General features: G+C 41.2%; 1 protein-coding gene across 2 annotated transcripts in view; it reads right to left on the bottom strand.

Moving 5' to 3' along the window:
* Positions 1–665: 665 nt before the first annotated feature.
* SLC35D2 (solute carrier family 35 member D2) overlaps positions 666–23,583 on the bottom strand; it is a 464,130-nt gene continuing 441,212 nt past the window's right edge. The window contains exon 12 of one of the 2 annotated variants that reach the window (XM_069625695.1): positions 666–1,608. In XM_069625695.1, the coding sequence (XP_069481796.1) occupies positions 1,497–1,608 (112 nt within the window). In that variant the 3' untranslated portion in view covers positions 666–1,496. The remainder of the gene's footprint in view (positions 1,609–23,583) is intronic. The other variant, XM_069625696.1, reaches the window with a different exon arrangement.

Raw genomic sequence — 23,583 nt, 5'->3', positions numbered from 1 at the left:
ATGTAATAATATATATAATTATACCCCTCCTATAATATTTGAGAAAAGAATTTTAGGGGTCAGGAAAAACAATCTGCCTACCTGGTTACTTTTTAACTGCGGCATTATCACATGGAACCTCTTTCCCGTGTTTCTCACGTGTTGAAACTAGACAGTGTATGTCCTGCAGTCAAGACCTGGATTCAGAAGTAGCTGTTAACAAAAGGATAGGGACTTGGTCAAGGTCATACGGTTTAGCACTTACAGACCTCTATAATGTTTTTTAGTACATTACATTATTTTTAGGCAACAATAAGGAGTGGTATAAAATGTGGTCAATTATTTTAACTGTGCTCTGCTTCTGTCCATTACTTCTATACTCCCCCCTTCACCTTAATTGTGGCCTCCAGCAGGGGTACCGACTTCCAGTTTTCCCGGGTGTTGCCGACGCCTGAAAAAAAACAAAGTCCCATTTAAAGCATAGGGTCTTTTACGCAGATGGTCTTTCCCAGGGGGGTGCCCGAGCCCCGGAGCACCCGCGTACTTGGTGCCCCTGGCCTCCAGCCATTGTTTCATTCTTCCCCAAATCTCACTCACAGCACAGTGCCTGCTGCTTCTAGCCTTTACACTCTCCACAAATACACCTATCTATACAAGGTACATCAAAAAGAGGTGAAACAAGCAAGTCCTTTTGTCTTTTCTAGTGCTAAGTCTTTAATCTGTACGTTTTTACACATAGAAGTGGGAGCAGTGTGCAACTTCACATGATTGGGTGTATCATTTTATTTTTCCCACTAATCTCTAAAAATGTAGAAAGGGATGCAAACATAGACAATTTAATGCCAGTGATAAACAGAACCACTGTTTAACAGTCACATAATTAAATACAAAAAGCATGAAAACTGGCCCTATTAATGCAAATAAAGTTATCATTGTAAACATTAAAAATTACACCTTCCCATTTGACCATTTACATTCATTTTAAGCGCTTTGTTTCATTGATCTCTAAAACATACTTTTATAATGTAATTCCTAGCAGAGAGAACACAATGTGGAGAAAACACATTTAAAATCAGAATACATACACGATGTAGATAAAATATATTTCAGTAAAACTGACCCTCAAACAGATAGTTTACAACGAGTTAAAGCTACACAACATTAGCAGTGTAAACACCCACCGTTCTAGGCCCATATTGTAAACAGGTGTCCATTATTCACAGTTCACCATTTAAAATGGTTCTATGAAATAGCTATGAAGACCATTTTAGTAGTATCGGTCCATGAGCATTCACTGCACATGTAGTGGGCATCTTCACAGCTGTGTCTTTACTGGGTTCCTTCTTATGATACAAATGTTTGTAAAACTGTTGATGCCACCAGTTGGTGTCAGCCCTTCATGACCTTTGACACTGGAAGATATTGTAAACATTGGTATTTGACAGCAGCTACATGGAATCATTATTCAGTGGCAACCCAGATTGAGAATCTTGTCTCTTCAAATGCTGTCTAGGCTTTTAAACCTTCACTGGTAATGGCAGCTTTATATGGTCCGGGGAATGTTTTTCTGTTTTTGGGTACATGTGGCTTTGTAGCGTTAAATATGAGTACGACAATCCTCCTGCCATGCTGAAAGAAAAAGTAAACAAACACTGAAGACAATAATAACTTGCAAAGAGTATGTTCAAGTTTAGTAGGTCTACTAATAGTCATCTTGTGAAAATTCAGCACAATCCTGACCACTCCAGTCAAACATATAGATGCAACATTGTTTTCCAGCGTCTATATATTTTTGTATTTTAAATATTTGTAACGCGGAGAACACAGGGAATGATCTCCTTCTGGGCGCAGGTGGAACAGTTGGTGAACTTCTTGTATAAGTATCAAAAACTCTGACAAATGCAGAGATAGTTCTGGTGATCAGGTGCTATGAAAAAGGATATTTTTAGGTGTTCGCGAAAAATGCCATGAAGGAGACTTGGGGGCGCAGTGATAGAGGGAGGTTGTTCTAGAGCTTAGGCCCAAGCACAGAGAAGTGCCTTTCGCCTCTGGTAGAATAACGACTAGTGGGGACATTGAGGAGGAGGGTATTAAGAAGATCAGAGAAGACTTGGGGCTCCATCCCAAGAAGGCGCCATGGTGGTAGAATTGGTAGAGTTCAATACATTCAGTGAGATAAGGTGGAGCCAATACATGTACGCATTTGAAAACCAGGCATAAGATCTTGAACGTAATCCGAGAGTGGACAGGGAGCCAATGACATCTACTCCTAGTGGGAGAAAGGGACAAGGTCTTGGGAGTTTACACACATATTGAACTGTAGCATTCAGAGCCAAGTGCAGCCGGTGAATCAGATGTTTCGGAAGGCCACCATAGAGTGTGTTAGCAAAATCGAGTCTAGAATTAACCATCGATCCAACACTGGGGTGTGGTCAATGTGTGGCAGGTAAAGAAAAACATGGCGCAAAAGACGGATACTTACAAAAACACGCCGAACACTGGCAGTGGCTTAAGTAAAGACACCTCAGGGTCAAAGACCATCCCAATATGTTTTACCTTGGTCGTTAATGTGGTCCGGAGACCAAATCGAGAGGGTGGTATCGGACATTGATCAAAATTTTTTTGGAGACAAACAAGAGCCAACTATTTAAAAGGATGCCCTTGTTTTAAGTGCAGCTATTTTCACCAAAGCTATTTTAACCATGTTGTTTTCACCGTGATTGTTTTTGGCAAAAATATTTTTTTTAATGGGCGTTTCGCCTCCTAACCCCATCCAATCCACAACACCATGCCACTCACCCCGCCAAATACCCTACCCAAACACACAAGACATATATATAATTTTTTTTATTGCCAAAAACGGCATATGCGAAAACACCACGGTTAAAATAGCCACTGGGAAAAAAGCTGTGATTAAAACAGGGTAACCCATTTAAGGGAATGTCCAGTGTATTATAGATTAAAATCATATAACTGTAAAGCTACAACAAATTTTACTTTATAGATCCTTTTTACCTGGAGAATTCTGGCACAATGGGGCTTACCTTACTCAGCGAGTGATGCAATAGATGTTCATTTACTACTCTATCGCCACTTGAAAGACCATTCCCTTTGTTGCTTATCATATTTCATTAAGCTCAAGTGGGGTCAACCTGAAGCCGCCTATTTGCTATCATTTAACTTTCTTACTGTAGAAAACCTTCATTTATTTTGTAATGCTTTAAATGCTTCCTGGTTTATTTTTTCTGTACATATGACCATTATCTTTATTGTCATTCTGGTTTCCTAGTGCACTGCTCCTTTTTACGATTTGCATAATTTCCCCTCGCAGAATAGCCTTTGCCTTCTATTAGCTGAACCAGTAACTTAAGTCAGATTTACCATGCCTTTGATAAGAATACTCTATACACATACACCTTGCCATATATACAACAATGCACTGAACACTACTAGGACTATGTCAGGCTATTACAAAATCAATGATATAGAAGAAGCCCAATTTATATGATGTTCTCCCCCTCATTTTGAGATTACATAATAATAAAAAGTAGTAGGCATATAAATTCAAACATTAAATTACATTTGAATATATAATAAATACAAACGTTCTTATTTCATGAGTGTTTTTATTATCACTACTTCACAACAAGGATGATAATATTAACATGAAATTGGCAATGAAGTGCCGAAAATGTGCAGATAGTCAAACTCCTCTATTTAAATGATACATACCTGTTAAATCATAAAAAAGACAGCTATGAATGCTGTATCATCAACATATTAAGAATGCCCTACAATTATTAATTCAAAAAGGTAAAGCAAATCCTGTAATGTATACGAGAGGCAGGACATAGCGAGCTCACCTAGTGGCAACAACAATATGGATATAATGGTCAATGGGGATATTACTCCTATAATCAAGATTTATTAATGGTTTTGGTGTGATTGTAGGTGATGTGATTTGTGAGGAGCCGGGAATGAAACGTGGACATAGAGGACTCATGGTTTTGGTCATAAATCGTTAATGAGACAAAAAGGGGTTGGAAGATGTCTCACTATCCCTATACTAGGAGGCTTTACCCTACCTCAACCAAAAACAAATGGGTCTGTCCTCTGTCTCGATGTCCAACAAAATATGTTCTGAATCCGTAATCCTATTGTGCAGCTCACGCAAGTTGTAAAGGGTATTGTCTTTGACAAGAAAAGTGTTCAAATGTTCAAATCCAACCAAAAGATTCAACTCCAACAAACAGGTTCCAAGCAGACAATGTTCATGGTTCTCAGGGACAATAATTCCCTTCCCCAGATTTCTCTTCTTCCTTGAGATACAACTCAGAATCCTAAGTACATGACTCTTGCTAGGTATTCTTTTTACCATCAACATGAATTTGAAAGGTATGGCTCTTCTCACAGTTCACAAACTCAAGGGCGGGTATCCTCCATGCGTTGTTTACTACTTATACACACGCTCTGGTAATCTCCCGTGCCAGGGATTCATGCTGTCTTTTCAAAACACTTCTCTTCGCCTGGTATGCCTTCCTGCCAGGACTTTTACACAATTATTTATACGGTTTTACCTGGTGTACTCTCATGTTAGGACTTTCACACATTTTTACTTGTAAGCATTTAATTTTACCTGATTTACTCTCCTGCCAGGACTTAAATGTTATCATTTTCCTTTTTGTCTATGAAACAGTTTTCCCAAAATTGGCTTGTTAAATTTTGTTCAACAAAATTCTCTTTAATATTCACTGTTATCTTCACTTTGCTTTCTTCCTGTGAGCATGGGTTCAGCAACCAATTTGTAGTACATTTCACAAGTACTTCAGGTTCCTCATACACTTAATTCTGAGAATCTCGTGTTCCTTGCTCAATGTGGTATACATTTTTATGTACCCCAGAAACCCATTTGACTTCCATGGGCTTACCGTGTGCTGGAAATGCTCTTCACGTGTGTCTGTTCTGGTTTCCTTCACTCTGCTTGCTTGGTGTGTGTCCCGTTAGCCATTGTGCTTTCTCAGTGCCTCTTCCAACTGTGTCCGGCTCATGCTGCTTTACGCTTGGTGGTGGGAGCTTCTCTACACTCCAGCTTCTTCCGGCAGTCTCAGGTCTCACTTGCTCGCAGCTGCTTGTGATGTGCTCCTGCCCGGCATTCTGACCGGCGATGTGCGTTGTGGTCAGCATCCACTCCTGCAGCCCACACCCCTCATCATCAGCTCTGTAAAATGTAAAGTTCCTGGCCTGTTGGAGCAATTTCCAAAGACTAGGCCGTGGCTTTGGTTTGCCGGTCTTATGCATCTTTATTGGTCCGGCCCTCTTTCTCGTCCCAGTTGTTGTCAGATTGGTTTTAGCACACTACCGCAGAAGTTGATATTGGACTCTGTTGGGATGATCACTGTACTGCCTGTCTCCTCCTCATCCCTGTTGTGGATATATTATTCCCTATGTCATGTGGAGGAACATCAGAAGTGGAGTTAGCAATGGGTTGAGGGAGAATATTAAAATAGGCCATCAGCGCCTGGGGAAGGGACATCCCTAGAAGAGACTGGAGGACACTTGACTCTCTCCAACAATGTTACCTGACTCCCCCGAGGGACCCCTTCCACCAGGTGGCCCTCCCTCATATAGCCGCCCCGGGTCAGGATCAGGTTGCGGCTGTTATCCCCTGGCCACATAGGAAGTGGCTACCCCAGGGAAAGTAGTGATGACATCCTCAGATTCATCACATTTGAAGTAACAAATTATTTAGAACTGGTTGGACTATATGATGTTACAACAAACCTCATATAGGAAAATGCAAAAATGCTTTGCTCTGTAACGTTTGGTCCCATCCATGAGACGTCACCAATTTTGGCAGAGCAATGTCAAACCTGAAAGAGTATAACTGAATAGTAAAGGAGATTTTGCCTGGTTTTACTCTTCAGGTTTCCACTCGGCCTTACAAAAGTTGAAGATTACCCACGCACGTGCTACAGCTGGTGGTCCACTGCATTCAATTTGCATTCCATTTAAAATCCCCCACAAAGTGTGTACCATGCAACAAACAAACATCACCCAATGCATACAGATGGCAGAAACTATATTGCATAAAGCAACACAACTGCACACACTCAACTATCCTGCTCTCGTAAGGAAAAGAACATTTTTTGGAACATATTTTAATATGTTTTACAATGTGCAAGCAAGCAATGCAATGGCCAATCGTACATCCACTCTCTCACTTAAACCCAACCCGTAAGTACAAGACCTAATTAGAAATGTCCATACCGAAGCTTGTCTCTCTATGAATTGATGGAAAAAGATCCAAATCAAAACAAACAATATCACCAGAATCACTAGATTCTACCCTTCGGAAGGAGCCAGAGAGAGGAGCATAACCCAAGTTTGCTGCTCAAACTAACTTTCCATACCCACACATCCCGACTTCTAAATGCCACACTCGAAAGATAAACATATAAAATATATTGATTTTTGTTCATTTCACAGGATGTACACCACACAGATCTTCTTTTCAGACAGTTACTGGGGGGTTGGTTAGTTCAGAACAGCTATGGGCGCAGCCTTTGGCCCAAGCTTAGCGGTAATATACATGGCTGCATATGAAGAGATACATGTATTCAGGAACAACAATCCATTCCGCCAAAGGATTATAAAATGGAAGAGATAGACAATATCATTTTCATATGGCAAGGCTATCTATGTACCCTGATGGAATTCCATACACGGCTCAATGACAGTTCATCAGAGATAGAATTTACTATGTCAAGCAGCTCCAGTTACCTCAACTTTCATGACCTCATCATACAGAACAAAGAAGGTAGACTCACCAGTAACTTGTAAAGTGAGAGCACTGATAGGAACATGCATCTTCACTTCACCAGTCACCAGAACTCTGAAGGAAAATCTTCTGCATGAACAGTACCTTAGGATCCGGACAAACTGTTCAGACACAGAAGACTTCTTAACCCATGCAAATGCACTTGAAAATAGACTAAGAGCAAGGGGGGTCCTATAAACAATTACTCAAAGACTCCAAGAAGAGGGTGAGTTACATCCCAAGAGAGACCCTCCTTATCCCACGTGAGAGAGACAGAACAGACAGCAGACTCACCTGTGTGACCATTGTAAGGACCTCATGGTGGCAACAGTAAAGACAGACACAAGTGATCACAGTTAAAGGGTGTTTGTTAAACTGTAAATGCAGGGTGGGAATGCCTAATCTAAACCTAAATCTAAGATGTGACTAAGCTTCAACAATCAAATGAAAAATAAGGCAGTCCTTGTGGCGTTGTGGCAAAATAAAAAGGGCCTATGCAAAAAAATAAAATCTATTGCCAGTTCCTTACAACTAATTACAGAAAGAGTGTGGGATAGCGTTTCTATAAATAAATAAGTGTTCCAAATAATAATTCAGGATCTGATTGTCAGAGGTCTCCCTTGCCCATGTTTTCAGCACGGGACAAGATGGTACCTTGGAGCACAGCACACGCTTGAGCTTTCACAGTACAAGCCGACAGTTCCGTTCCGACTATCAGGTACTTCGATAGTCAAGTCTCTTTTCAATAAAAAGTCTCTTGCCTTTAAGGGCCTGATTTATTCAACAACAAACAAACAAAAAGTTCCTTTCCAAATGGATTTTGGATGAGGTGTTTTCACCCCTTGATCCCCCTTGAGCAGGCTCGGACCCACTTGACAAGGGGGACAATTCACTTCTCCTAGTCTTCCAATACTTACTTTCACAAGTCTTAATGTCTTTTTAAACAGTTATTCAGGCTTTGCCTGTGATTGTCGGCCTCCCTCTGCCGGGTTTACTCTTGCCAGCATTTATAGAAAGTTCACTGTGGACACCCCTTGGTCAGATTCACTTCGATCCACACACTATTCTGGTTTTGTGCTTCTCTCTGCCGGGTTCACTCTCACCAACTTCTACAGACAGTTCACTGTACTTTGGTACTTTAGACTTTGCCCCTTTTTGTTAGCATCCTTCCGCCGGGTTCACTCTTGCCAACCTTTAAGAAAATAGTTCACTATAGGACTTTAGAATTTGCCCCTTCTCGTTAGCATCCCTCCACTGGGTTCACTCTTGCCAACTTTTGCAACACACTGTTCAAGCAGGACTCATTTCCCTTTCTTTCACAATCATCTGTCGGTCAGACTTTTGATGGTACAGAGGATTTTCCAAGAACCCTGTATGACCACTTTGACCTATTCTCGCCTTTTCCCAAGGCCTTCTGGTTATGGTAGTCTCTACCATCAGGAAATCACCCAGAGTTTCATGCGTGAGCACACACATGGTGCCGGGCTCCTCTGTTGCTGGTTTTCCCCCTCTTTTCTCAATAGTTCCTTTCAACCTTTCAAAGTTCAAATTAGCCACTTGTTACTTTTCGTTCAACACAGTTCGGTTTCCTATTGACTCTCCTCTCAACTCACCGGCTGTGATGAACTCCTTGGCTTTCTTCTCCTTCGAGTCAAGGTTGGTACCACGGAGACCAGCGTCTCTCCCAGGCTTAGTTATCCGTGGACGAGGGTCTTGTGTACCGTAGACATCTGCTGCAACACACGCTCGCTATTGTTTGTGGCCTTATTGTTCCATCTGTGGAGAATTCACAGGCCTTGGTCGGGAAGGGCAAGGTTGCTTCTCTCCTTGTTGCTCCCTCGCATGCACCGACTTTCTCCTCCTCTTGAACTACCATACTGAGTTGGCTCTAATGTTGTGCGGTCTGCCCCTGCTCCTCCTGTGCTATTGTGCTCCACCTTTTATCCCTGTGGAAGAGAAAGGGCCATCAGGTGTGCGTGATTCCTGTCCATTGCCGGACTCTGCCTGAACCTTGTGTCGGGACATGTTAGGTAAACAGCTCTAGTTAGTCTGCTGTCTTCCACAGGGCAGGAAAGTGTTTGTGTCAAAAAGGTGGGTTTTGTAATGAGAAATTAAATTCCTCGTCCTAGGGGGGTTGGTAAATTCAGAACGGGGGGGGTTGGTAAATTCAGAAGGGTGAGATTGGTAAAGTTTGCGACATAGACGTGGATAACCGTTTTATCTTGAAATAAACAAAGGGGATTGTTTGAGCAGTAGTGTTTTATCTGAGCAGGTTGGGGGTGAGGGAAATAATAATCTGAGGGACGTGAAAAAGAATGACAAGGAGTATTCATGTAGGACACAGGAAAACACAAATTCTGGGAGAGATAGTTTCTAGGTGTAACGAAGTTTGAGATCCTAAGGCATTGGTTGTATACAGGGGTTTGATGGTGTCTGGGTTGGAAAGATTCAACTAGAGGAAGGGAGTCAGATGTAGCACAACCTACAGAGGTTTTGGGGATCTTGTCATCCTCTCCTTCTTCCCCGGTAGAATACAGCGTCTCACCAGGGCCATTTTCCCAAACATACCCCCGGGATCCCATACCCAGGTGATCCTCCCTCGCTCGTCTACCCCCAGGGCTAGGATCTGAGAGTGCCAGCCCTTCCCATGCCACCTAAAAATGGGACTCCCAAGGTCTACTTGCGAGAATACCCTCCGGTTTCTCACATTACATACAGTCAGAGCACGGGCAGACTTAAGTCATAAATTAAAGAATGTTGGCCCACTGTCCAACTAAGTCTACCGGGAGAGCCTGTGTCCCCCACATGGCCTTGAAAAGATCAAGGTACCTCAAAGAGTTCCTGACACACGCTCGGTCCAAGAAAAGAAAAGAAAAACCAGAAGTACCTTATGGAATCTCAGGGAAATCACAGGGCATCACCCTTGTGGGACATGCACAATATGCAGGTTTACAAAGAAAATGAAATCCTTTCCTGTTAATTAAAAGGACTGGATAATAAGAAATGTCTCTAACAATAGGACAACGAAAGTGGTATATGTAATTTAATGGCCCTGTGGGCTACAGAATGTTTACCAAACAAGGCGCCCAATCAATAAATGAATTGGGGAACACAGTTTAAAAATAAGGTGTAGGGTCCACACAGTACCCACGGTATCCCACTTCATTGAGCTCCAACATGGTACAGATGATATATTTTGGTGGGTTGCAGATGTTGTGAGCACCATTCCCAATGTGACTAATGCACTTCTATACAAAAAAGTGTTTTGAATCCACAAATGTCATTTTAATGAGCAACTCCCATTATATATGTAACATTATGCATTATTGCTAATGGGAGCAAAACATGTGGCATTCAGGAATTCATCTAGTAATAGGAGACTGCGCTCCATGCAGTTTAAATCTTATACATGACACCATGCGGTAATGTCCACGTGAGGTATTTATTACATCTGACACTACCGGAACTGCGGTGGTAGCATTCGACACAGACGTCTTTAAGACATTAGGGGTGTCATTAAGAGAGGTCATTACACTCCAGCCACACTGTATTAAAGTGGTCTTGCCTTATGGAATGTAGGTGTGGCCCCCAATTTATGCTTTTTTAAATGCCCAACCACTAACTCTATATTATCAACGGTGGCCCATTTTTTTGTACACTTTTACCTATGTAGAGACATGGTGACAAATAAGTTTATTATTATTTTTTGCCTCTAGGATCCAAAACAGAGCTTTATGAGACCTCGGAGTATGGCGGTACTGCAGGCTCCCTTTATAAACAACGAATTAAATAACAGAAAGCTGTTGAAATCAAAGTGCACACGCACATTCTATGTCAAGACAGGAGGCTTCATATTATGCATTATATCTTTACTTCTGACACCACATCAGCAAAGAAAACTTTTAACGATAAACAAGTTTCTTCAATTTAAACTGAAAACAGTACTCAATAACAATCAAGGGAAGAATCCCAAACCAACATGGAGGCCAGATAAATAGGAAGAGACCCACCTCCATATAAGTACTTTCATCAAACACCAACTCCACTTTCTTTGCAGCTGACGCTACAAGCTAAGTCGTTCCCTTCCGTTTTGTACTTTGTTGCGAGTCAGTAGTTGGAAGTTTCATTGTAGCACTGTGCTTTCAGTTTTAATATAATAATTTTTTTTCCAAGTGTGTGGGTCCTTTCACGCTCATTTCAGCGTGAGCATTCTTTTTTCTTTTCCCGTTCCTGTCACGGGCTTGTTGGGATTGTTACATGGTATCCCTCATGTGCAACCACAGCGTAACGGAGCTCCCGTTGCAGCGGACGCACATCTGTAAGCATTGCCTCTGTGCGTTTGCTTTTTCTTTCTGTCAGGCCTGAAAAGCGCGGGCTTTCATTTCAGGGCATGGGCAGCCCGACTGATCCCTCCCTCCTCGGGAAGCTCTCCCAACTTCACCGGCCCACCCGCACTACACACTGCCTACAACACCTGCTAGGCTGACAGGCTTTGCCTGTCGGGTTACTGTGAGGCATTTCCCTCGCTCGCTGCTTGCCATATGCACCCTGCTGGGGTGAGCAGCTCTTTATTATCGCGCCTGTTCGGCGTTGGCATTCAACAGTACTTCCATGCCTCAGACTTTCTTTTTAAAGTAAAGCTGGGTTTCTAAGGGCCTGTGCCTGCCATTATAAACACTTTTTTCTGGAAGCCCTCATTCCTGTGGTCCTTCATTTCTTCCCTTTCCCTTCCCTCCTATATTTGTGGGTTCTGTCATCATGGTGGCCAATAAAGGGGCCGAAGTCCCCGACTTCCGCTGATTTCAGCAGCCATGTCAGACGTCAAAGTGAGAGGTTGGGGGATGATAGTGGTAATAAAGGGTCGGGGGAGGTAGCCCTCCTTCTCAGCCTTCAGTGGCTCAGGTAATTCAAACAACCATAGACTCTGCCCTTCGGGACCTCAATTCCACATTGACCTCAGCCTTTGATAGGTTAATAAATAAAATTCCTGATTTTCACCTGCCGTCTGAGGAGGGTCCTTTGATGTCAAAACCTATCCCTCGAAAATGTTTTTCAAAAATCCAAACATTTGGAAGGACAACTCAGTCCGTCTTCCTCGCTTAGTCAGGTCCCTCCCCCGGGTAGGGGTCAAAAGCGTAAACTGGTTCAGGAGGGTCCCATTCAGTCCCAGTCAAAGCCTTCTTGGCCAAGTCACTCAGGGCTTCCGGGTGATGCTGCCTCGGTTCCCATGTCTTCTGAGGACAGTTTGAAGGATTCTGACTCTCCTCCTAAAAGGCACAAGAAGAAGTGGGATCCCGCAGGTTTATCCAAGGGTCCACTGTTGGATGACAGTGGAGTTCCTTTTTTCGACCCTTCCCTAATTCAGCATCCGAGGTCAGCAAATGGCACCACTTAGCGGCAGTTTCAGCCTTACTCCATCATTGGGTTAGACGCCCTTCACCCAAAGAGGATAGGAACAAGCTGCGTTCCGAGTGCCCAGACCAGTCATCCCGGACAAGGTAACCCTTACCGCAGACATCAACCAGTCCGTGGTCTCATACCTATCTCAAATGGGGAAGAGCCCCAAGAAGGGGGTTGATAACGCCTGGAGGAGTTGCAAGGATAAACATTTGGATGTCTTAGGGCTCTTGATGCATATTTTTGAGTTGGCAGGGGAGGCTGCACTATCAGGTGGTCCGGTAGATGTGCAAGCCCTCTGGGGCTGGGTCCAGAGGGCGGTTTGCCTGCTCGGTAATACCAATGTAGCAATTGCCAAGGAACGGCCTAAGTCCCTCCTTATGGGCCTTGACTCCAAACTAGCAAATATAGCACAGGACGAGGCAGGTCCCAAAGCCCAGGGTAATTTATTTGGTGAACGAGTAATTAAAGATCTGTCTGCCTATAGGCATACCTTCACTGCCTTGGATAAAGCACAGATTAACATCAAGAAGTTTTTTGCCCCTAGGATTTTTCACAGGGCCGGTAGAGGTAGAGCCCGCTCCTCTGGCTGTTTTCTCCAGGGCTCTAGCCGTCCCCGTCAGTATGCATACAGGGGTGCACACAATTCCTCCTCTGCTCGGGAAGCCCAGACTGACTTCTACCCCCAGAGGGAGTTCCACTGGAGAGGACGTGCCGACAGGGGTGCTGGTAGAGCAAGGACAGTTTCAGGTAATGCCAAATGTGTTAAATGTTTCTTCCCGTAAATGTTTAGGCGGCAGGTTGGTCAGGTTTTTTCCTCAGTGGGAGGCGAACACCTCAGATCCCTGGGTGTTACAAATGGTGAGGGGGTTTCAAATAGACTTTTATTCCACCCCTTGTCAGCTCACATTCCCCTGTCCCTTCGTGTTCAACAAGGCCAAGAAGAAGTTAATAGATGCGGAGGTCCAGGATCTCATTTTATAGGGGGCAGTGGTTCCAGCCTCCTTCAAGGCCTTCCAATTTCTAAGCAAAATATGTCTAGTCCCAAAACCCGAGGAAGGCTTTCGCCCAGTTATAAATTTGCGAGCCCTCAACTCATTTGCGGTGTATCAACACTTCAAAATGGGGGGATTCACCTTCTCCCGGCAGATTGGATGGTCAAGATGGACCTCAAGGATGCATACTTTATAATCCCAATTTACCCTCCCCACCAGGTGTTCCTGCAGTTCCAAAGGGGGTCTCGCATTCGTCAGTTTGCCTCTCTCCGGTTTGGCCTCTCATCAGCCCTGTGGTGCTACACCAAACTAATAAAGCCGGTGGTGTTTCACTTCAGGTCAAAAGGGATTCGAATAATCATTTACCTGGACAACATGCTTCTTCTACCTCAGAATGTTCAGATTCTTCAGACTCATCTGTGTTTAACAGTCTCACTTTTACCAGCGTTAGGTTTTGTTATAAATGCAAGCAGGTCAATTTTCCAGCCTACACAATGTATCCAATTTCTGGGCTTCAGTATAGATTCCATGCAGTGAATCCTTCTCCTTCCAGACAACAGGCTCTCCAAAATATGGAAGGAAATCTCCCTCCTCCTCAAGAAAGGGAAGGTCTCTCTCAGGCAGCTAGCCAGGGTAGTGGAGATGTTGTCAGCCTCCATTCAAGCCATTTTTCCAGCTTCCCTCCATTATTGAGCCTTGCAGCGCCTCATGGACAAGCATCTGCGCGAAAGCCTTTCTTACTCTCAGTTAGTGGTTCTGTCTCCCAAAGGCAGGTTGGAACTCCTTTGGTGGCTCAGGCACATGGATGCCTGGAAAGGCAAGGCGATTTTTTGACCCTCTCCGGATGTCATTCTGGAATCGGATAGACCAAACCCAAGGTGGGGACCTCAATATTCACTGGTACCTTAAGGTAGAAACATATAATAATACAAAAATGGTACCAGGAAATGAGGAGAACAACTGAAAGAGGAAGGCAGGGGAATGTAAAGATCAAATCATCATTTTCCTTTTATTTAGATTTGTATAAACTACATTTTATGAAATAATTTAATCAATTCTTAAAAAACATTTTAGGCTATTCAAACATTCAAACATTCATTCACTAATTGAACATCTAAAAATCATATAAATAATCAAGAAGCTAATCATTATTGATAATAGTTCATTCCAGACAAAGATACTTTGTCCTGGAATGAACTATTATCAATAATGATTAGCTTCTTGATTATTTGGAATTATTAATAAAATGAAAAGACGTGTACTAATGAAATGAATAGTACTTTCTTTATCAAACTTTAGCTCATTTATACGATTTTTAGATGTTTCTCATTGTGCCTGCAGGTTCTATATGCGCCCTGCACCAACTACGCAGGCCAGGCAGAGTAATCTCCACAAAGGTCACAATTGAGCGGAACATGATTGCAGTTTTCCTGTCACAGTTTCTCCTTTATTTACTTGGAAGTTGCAGTTACCCTCGTACTACAACTGAACTTAAAATCCATGCCCCCATTTCTCCCCTATTTTTTCTTTTTATCCAGGACCCCGCTCTATATGACTGAGATACAGGTCCACTTGTAACTACAAGAAATATCAGTACGCCATAAATTGGAGCAAGATTCTATTCAGGTACCCATGCTTTCCATTCCTATTGTGAAGTAACACTAGTATGCTTGTTTTGGACCAGAACATTGTTCTCTCTATGTGATACAAGTTCTTACACCCAGGTGGGATAAAGGTCCCAGCTGTAAAGGATTAAGACTCCAAACAAGATTTATCCACTTATCCCCGTCTCGCCTCCACGTGCGAGGGGTTTTCTTTAATTGAAGGTCAGTAATTTCTTTGGGCTGCCATGAATCTGCAGTCTTTCATGTTTTAAAAGGACAAACAAACCAGTAACCCTCAAGTCTGTGCTTTACAATAGGGCACACCTATTCCTTGTCCAGAGGAAGTCAGTTAACAGTTGTATGCCGAAACGGTCAGGAAAGGCAGGTCATTAGGAACACCTGCCGTACTCAGTACTTGTTTCAATTAAAGCTAGTGTCTAGCGACGCCGACCGTGAATGGTTCCCCGCATTGACCACAATACCGATTCAGACTCTGAAGGTTCATGTTTTTTGTCTGAAAGATCTCAAATTGGAATAATTGCATGTAGTCTGAATTAACAATGTGTGTACACAATGAAGAAGTGTACTCCCTATAGCTAATTATGAAGTTTTGAACAATTGGCTTCTCCGATTTTGCACTTTGCACTTTATTGATTAGATGTTGTATTTTGCACTTGGTATTGCTGCTTGTTTGCAAAGTTTTGCACATTGGTACCTCCAGAATGATTAGAGGTATGTGAAAAACGGTGTGTTTTTGCACATTGTTTTTATATGTTGTGAGTGTTCGGGTATTTGTTTTAGAGTTTGCATGTGTACATGTTTACAGCCAAATAATGTAGCACATTAGCCCTTAATGAAATGGGCGGTATGTTTTCAACCAAACATATTTACTGCCAAACGAATAAGAGTGGCTTGTAAAAATAAATGTTTGTTTTGGGGTAATAAATATGCTCCACATAAGCAGCTGACTTTTCATGAACAACTGTCTTGAATGGCTAATATATTAAATGTTGGTGACAACGAATGTGTGGTGTATGGATGACACAATATTGGAGTTTATATTAAGTCACCACGAATTATTCAACAAAGTAGGGTACACATGTACAGAAACCTCTATGCACATGGTGAAGAATCAGAGGTTGGCAATTGATCTCAATAAGAAAATTAATAACAGCATAGCAATAACAGGGGTAAGGTCTGCGGAAACTGAATTGCAACCACAGATAAGTGGTGGCCCGGGGATACGGGGACAATCAATCGCCAATAATAGACTCAAATCTCTCAGGAATTCTAATACTGTGCAGCTAGCTGAGACAAGTAGGGAAGCCAAGAACAAAGGTTACTGGCAGTGGCTGCCGATAGAATTTAAATATCAATTAGAACACCGTCCCTGATGAATTGGATATGATGATATCCTTGAACACCCGTGGTAATCTACACTATGAAAAATATGAGCTGCTAGAGAACGTACACAGTTTCTGTATGGTAGCATTGTAGGAAACTTGGCTATATGAACCGTGTGATATTAATGGATGATGGAAGGTGCTGCATACAAACTTTAGCGTCAAAAGGAATGAGAGGATGCCCAAAGGGCGGTCTATTAACAGCTATTAAATATCCATGGTCCGGAGTCAAAAAAGTTGGTCCAACGATATGGTGCTATGGTGATGGTTAAAACTTCCATACCCCAATTCCCGTGCCTAATGCTGATAAATATATACAATCCTCCTAACGGAATAGAGAATAAAGTAAATGTGGAGAGAATAGCGAAAATCTTAAACTAATGTGACTCAGAGCTTCCTATTATAATAGCCGGAGATTTCAATGCTAAGATATTTCTTTCTGATGATAATAAAGTCGATGAGAGAGGTTCGGGGCTCATCGGAAATGTATTTTCTAATAAACACGGTAAACCATAGGGCAATTTGATCTTGAAACACCAATTGATAATGTTAAATGGCTACTCTAAATAGGATGCTAAGTGGAGCGCTACCCGGGTTGAGGGGTGCAGTTTAACAACCTTAGATTATATCATTGTAAATGAAAGGGCCAATTGTTTGATTCTTGATATGGCGATAGGTTGTCGTGAGGAAAGTGACCATCTACCACTATATGTGATGCTGGAATATCCGAAATTAGAGATTTTATACCACGTGGGCGGCAATATTGGGGTTAATAATGCTGCAAATCGGATCATTTGGAACCCTACCAAATTGGAAAAAGAGAATGTAATTGTGGTAAAGGAACTGAAAGTGCTTAGGTCCCAGTTGGACAATAAACTAGACCAAACCCCAAATGATATTATTGGTAAATTTGCAATTTAGTGAATAAGATCAAAGAAGTCTCTACTCAGAAACTGAAGTATTGCAGCAATAGTGAAAGATGGAATCGTTCGCGTGGCAAGCATAATACCTATGATGCGGAAGTTAATAAGGCCAAAAATCTACTCAGAAATTCAATTAAACTAATAGTAAACTCCCAGATGAGTGATGCCACGAAACAGATAAAAGGGGTAAAAAAACAATATGGAAAGTGGTTGCGATCCCACAAACAAAAGAAGTCAAGGGAAATATGGCTGAACATTGCTGCCCAGGCCCGGAGTAACAATCACCAGGCCATATAGAAGGCAATAAGTGAGACAAAAACAAGAAATTTACCCATCAATAGTGTTGCTGAAACTGACTGCATTTTACATGTAAAAAATACCATTGGGCCTCATGCAGTTAAAGGGGAAGGATTCAAAGTTTGCCAGTCTCAATGGCAAGGGAATTTCTCTGAGGTTACCTTAGAAAGGATGATAGAAAAAATACATACTTCTAGAGCTGCTGGCCCCGATGGGACTTGTAATGCACTGCTACGTCGGGCGCCTGAGTAATGGGCAAAAGCTCTCGATATCTTGTTTTGATGGATAGGTAAACATGGTATTATCCCAGAAACTTGGCGAGATAGTATCATTCTCCCTATTCCCAAAAAGGGAGAGTGGAAAGACCCCACAAACTACAGAATGCTTGCAATGCTAGACATTCCAGCAAAAATATTTGCGAAAGTATTGTTGGAAGAACTGAATCAATGGATTGCTGAGAACAGGGTCCTGCCGATCTATCAAGCAGGGTTTCGCGCCAAATCATCCACAACTCATAATATCATAAATTTAGTGTCAGCGGTGGAGTGTTCTTGGGAGGTGCAAAAACTGCCAGTGTACGCTGTATTTGACACCATAGTAAGAGAAAAATTGTGGATTAAATTAACAAAATGGGGGATTCCACCGGGGTTACTATATATGATACAGCTGTTATATCCGGACACATCTGTCAGAATTCGCCTGGATGGAGAAGGTCGATTATCCGAGGCAATTCCCACAGTATGTGGGGTGAAACAAGGATGTAGTTTAGCTGCCACATTATTTAATCTTTACTTGGTCGATTGTATGAATGAGATGGATGTGCTATCCGCGGATGCAGTGAGGATGGGCAAGATATATTTGTCTTGGTTAGGGTATGCCGATGATTTAGTCCTGCTAGATTATACGCCTGCAGGACTTCAAAATAGGTTAAACTGCCTGATCCAATTCGCGGAAAATAATGGCTTGGTAATAAACATAGCTAAAACGAAGGTGATGGCGTTTTTAGGCACTACAAAGCAATCTCATTTCAACAAATTCAGGTGGACGGTGAAAAAAGATGTTATTGAAAAGGTTAAATGCATAGATACCTGGGAGTCCTAATAGACCGGAAGCTATCATAGAAACTGCATTGGTGAGAGACAAAACTTAAAAGTATAAAGATAGCAGGTGGCCTTAGTCAATTCATAGGAAGACAAAGCGGTCTCTCAGTGAATACTATTTTACTACTCTATTCCAGTAAAATTATATCATGCCTTTTATACGCGGCAGAGATATGGGGGAGTATGTTTTTAAATGAAATAAGTACGTTGGAAGGAAACATTTTAAAATGGCTTTTTAGATCACCGACGGCAGTAACATGTGAATATATTTTATTGGAATGTGATTTTAGATAAGCAAGAGATATTTTACAATATAAATCTGCTATGTTGTATGCGAAGCTGAGTATGCTAACTATTAACACTTTTGTGGCGGAATTGATTAAAAGTTTTAAGAATGAAGAGTATGGTAGACATTTTAAAACACTGAATGCACTGTATTTAGCATATGTGAAATGAGCCAAAGGTAATGCTTCGAGATGGTTATTATTCTCACATGCAAAGATTAGAAAGCTACTACAATGCAAGATCTATGGCTTTGCTAAAGAAAGAGACATGATTTACCTTGCCACAAAATGAACTAGCGGCCTATTTCTACACACTGGTCGATTGAGACAAAGAAACCTAAATACCAATTTGCTTTTCCTCATCAGTCCATAGTTAGATTGTATCTCATGTTTAAGTTTAACAGAGGTGACACAATGGAGATACTAGGAGCAAAAATTGGCATTGTGGAAAGATTAAGATTATGCACATTATGTGGGATGGAAAAGATCGAGACGGCTAAACATTTGATATGCTATTGTGAAAGTCTCTGTAAATTGCGTGTCAAATTATTTTTAAGATATAAGAATTCAAGCTTAATAGATAAGATTGAAACAACATGGCAAAGATTGATGGAAGGGAATGATATTAATTTGATTTTCCACATGATGAAATTTTATGAGACGATTTTAATAATTTTGAAGGAGTTATTTGATGGAATATATATATGTTAACCTTGTATAGTTGAATTGATGGAAGATTGTAAGATTTTATGTTTTGTAGATTGTGTTTTGTATATGTAAAACCATTGATGGCTATGAAAATATTACCAATAAATAAATAAATAAAATGTTATCTTTGAAGTGATAATGCACAGAAATTCCATATGAATCTACCTATTAGGCCAAATCCAATGTTATTGGACCCATTTTACTCCGTGTTGTCTTGCTTCTAAGACAAGCATGTTGCCCCTGAGCTCTCCTCCCAGCTTGATAGATAGATTTCCAGTTAGAAATCCATCATACCTCTGCATGCACACTCTCACAACTTGATAGACCAACAACACCTCCACCTACTGAAGCATTCCAATGCTGTACACTCAATAAAGTTTATCCTCATAGCCAAAACCAACACTTTTAAACTGCATCCAAGCCACCACCATTAGGCCAACACCACCATAAAGGCACTATCCGAAACATCTCCACACTGTATACCCAATAACCGGGAATCCTCATAGGCACGCTACAGCAAACTTTCACAATGCACCCAAACCCATCCATTAACTAAATTAGAAAACATAACAAAGCATAGATGACCAAACAACATTGAATTCTCAAAAAGAGATATCTCTCACACCACGCCAAACACATTTTCTCATAAGATTAGATCTGCTAATGTGCAACTGTAAAAGATATGGATCGTAGTGGGTTTGATGTTCTGCTTAATACATTGTACCTTTGTGATGTAGGTCTTCAAAAAGTGGCACATAGGCACATCCTTGTTTGCTTATTGTGTTTAATACAATGTGTAACTGTGAAGTATGCAAGTCACACTCGGTTGTATATCGTATATGTGGAAGCCTAACAGCCCAACTCGCCCTGGGATCCACAGTTCCTCTGGGACATCTGCCAATGTCCTGGCTTCCTCTCGGGTCCTGCACAGCTGCCTCCTCATGTGCAGGGTCCCCTGCTAGTCTCTCCCCACAGGCCTCCCTATTAGTCGTCCTCTTGCTGCTCTCTGCCTCTCTTTTTATACACCTGAAACCACTTGGCAGGTTGCACTTGTTATTTATCAATTTGATTTGCCTGACTGTAGTTAGAGGCACATGCCTGATCTTCATAGTACTTTGCAGGCAACTTCCTAGTCGCAGTACTAGAGTAGTGAAAGGAGTTACTAGTGTTCTTTACTTCTACTCATCTCTTCCTCGTACTGTCATAGGTAAATTGTGGGGAAATGAGAGGAGATGTTTTACAATAGCCCATAAAGGCCAGAGAGGGTTAGGTTGGTTTTCAACAGGTAAAGGGGGATACCATGCCTCACCTGTGAGTACCCCAGACCAATTCCCAAGGAGTCTCCACCCAGGTGATCCTTCTTCACCCACAGGGTCAGGATCCAAAAGCGATGGCCTTTCCCTGGCCACCTGAGAAGAGTATACAGGGGGAGTAGGAGTGAGGATACCCTCAGGTTTCTCACAATAATTAAATGCAATATCCCATAATGAACCATCATATGCAACTGTGCCGTTTTAAAGAAATACAAATCACAATTATACAGGGCATACAAATGCACATCAAAACATCCCCAACACTGTATATTTGAGTACAAGCAATCCCTCAGAGCCAAATCTCGGCACACTTTTGCACCACTCACACAACCAACTGTTAACTAAATTGGAAAACATGCAAAACACAGAGGACTGAGCAACAATGAATCCTAAAACCAAGCAAACACCCCGCAAGAGGACATTACCTCATAACAAAATTGGATTTGCTAAAGTAAAACTTGACAAGACATGCATTACACTTATTTTTGTGTATTGTTTAATAAGCTGTACAATTGTGATTTATGGTTTTGAAAGTTGCAAAGAAGCAAATCCATGAAACATCAAATGTAATTTAATATGATGTATACTTGCAAAATACCTGCTTAAACACACAAGTACGTAAACCTACATCACAGTTGCACAGTGAATACAAAAACCTACCGAAGCATACCAGCACTAATGGGTCCTTGCTTAAAAAGGACAGCATTAACTCAATTCTGGCCTCCTTGGAGACAATAAAGAAGGGGAACTTTACAAGAAGACATACGGTTAGATGTCTTCAAAGCAGATCAATATAAGGGAATAGTAGAACTAAATATGTTGACAATAACATCCTTGTTCACGTTTCTAACAATTGTTGGGTTGAGTTCTTTACAAAGCACTATTCAATTCTGGGTTTAACACTGTCTCAGATTCCTTTGATCTGGACAATCTCAATTGGACAAAGGGGGTTGTGCTAGCACACAGAGAGAGTTAGTATTGATCCAATCACATGGAAATAAATTGATGGGGAGATATTGTGCCATCACTGGTTTACATCTCCTGATTACAACGATGTACCTATTTACATTTATAAATGTGAATTAGACCTATGGATCCCTCTGCATTGGAGGGTTTTACCTCTTGTTTCTGTATATAAAAAGGGTAGCAGGACGTTGCAGTGAGATTACTCTGTTGCTCAGGACATCAAAAAATTGTTGGTAAAATCATCCATTAAACTCTAACAGAATAGATAACAAAAAAGGGGATTCTTAGTGACCCCCAATTAGAGTTTAGACTTTATCTTCGCACAGTCTATCAGGACTTACATTTACAATTGATTATTTCACAATATGTGCATGTCGTGAACACTCGGCTCATGGATCTTCCATCTATGTTTGATCATGTCGATCAAACACTGCTGACGGTAACTTTGGAAGGGTTGTCAGATCCTTCTAGCCTGCAAGAAATTTTAATTGAATTACAGAAATACATCCAAAGAGATATATGGAAGAGAGAGCGAGTACTCAAGTGAGTTCAATATTGATAAAGAGGTGCGCCAGAACTATACCTTGTGGCAAACACTGTTCAAACTCTATGCTAATTCAGTACATACAGTCTTAGAGACAGCTATCAGAGAAGTTCCATGTTTTGCAATGTGATTGTTTCCATTGCTGTGGAGGATGCGGTTTTGATGCCTAGAACACAAGAAACTCTACATAAACTGGCAGAGTCCTATATTTGCTATATGGCTGAGAGATGGCTAATTGTTAATGTTATAAATGTAGGAAGAGAGTGGAACCTTGATGGTATCATGTTTTCTTGGGAATACGATATTAATTGTCATTTCACATGGGAGGATCATGAGATCAGTAATGGACTTTAGAGAACACAAGTTAACGTAGCCATACTTAGGTTAGATTATAATATTAAGAGGCACCCAATTGACCTTTCCCTCTATCAAGCGAAATCCTTGTTCATTGAATATTTCATATATACATATAACAATAGGAGAGAGACATTGCCTATTAAGAAAAACACACATCTCATATGAAATGTTCATGCACAGGATGTCGCCTTAAGCTTGGCAGCTAATTGTCCAATAAAATGAGAGCCCCAACTCTCAATCATCCCTACAGAGAATTACAATAATGTTCGAACGACTTTCATTGTTTGCATGTTATTGCATTTATTTATTTGTGGCTTCAATGATGGAAAAATGCATAATTCTTCTAAATTTCTTTTATTAATAATTTATTTGCATAGTCAGGAAGGTCTATCCTGACATATTGTGAACTAACCTGCAAGCGCTAGTGATAATAAACAATTATTGTATTTATTTATTGTGAATGTTATTGAAACCAGTCAACCTTACACAAAGCATTTAAAAGAACAATCATAACACGTACAATGCATAGCTTTCATGTTAAAAAAGAAAAACAGAAATCAAGAACATAAGCAAATGCAATAAAAAAAACACTAAGAAGCAAAGAAAGAAGATCTAATCACACAATATTAAAATACACATAATTCCCCATTATCATAAAATGGACTAAAAACACCATAACGTTCCAGAATGCATTACTAAATGTGTATTTCTAGATCACATTTGTGTAAATTTGCTAACTGAATTTTTTCTGACCTTCTATCTCTTACTTCCTTTCCCCTCCATACGTTGCCATAGTAGTGCAAATGTTGACGTTGAGCAAAAAAGGATAGAAGTACAAAAACCTGCTCCCACCATTCCTTACCAGACTTCCCTCTTGTGCAAATACACAATACAAA

Source organism: Ambystoma mexicanum, chromosome 6p, assembly GCF_040938575.1.
Source record: "Ambystoma mexicanum isolate Mex_15411 chromosome 6p, UKY_AmexF1_1, whole genome shotgun sequence".
Taxonomy (NCBI): domain Eukaryota; kingdom Metazoa; phylum Chordata; class Amphibia; order Caudata; family Ambystomatidae; genus Ambystoma; species Ambystoma mexicanum.
This window is presented reverse-complemented; position numbering and strand designations above follow the sequence as displayed.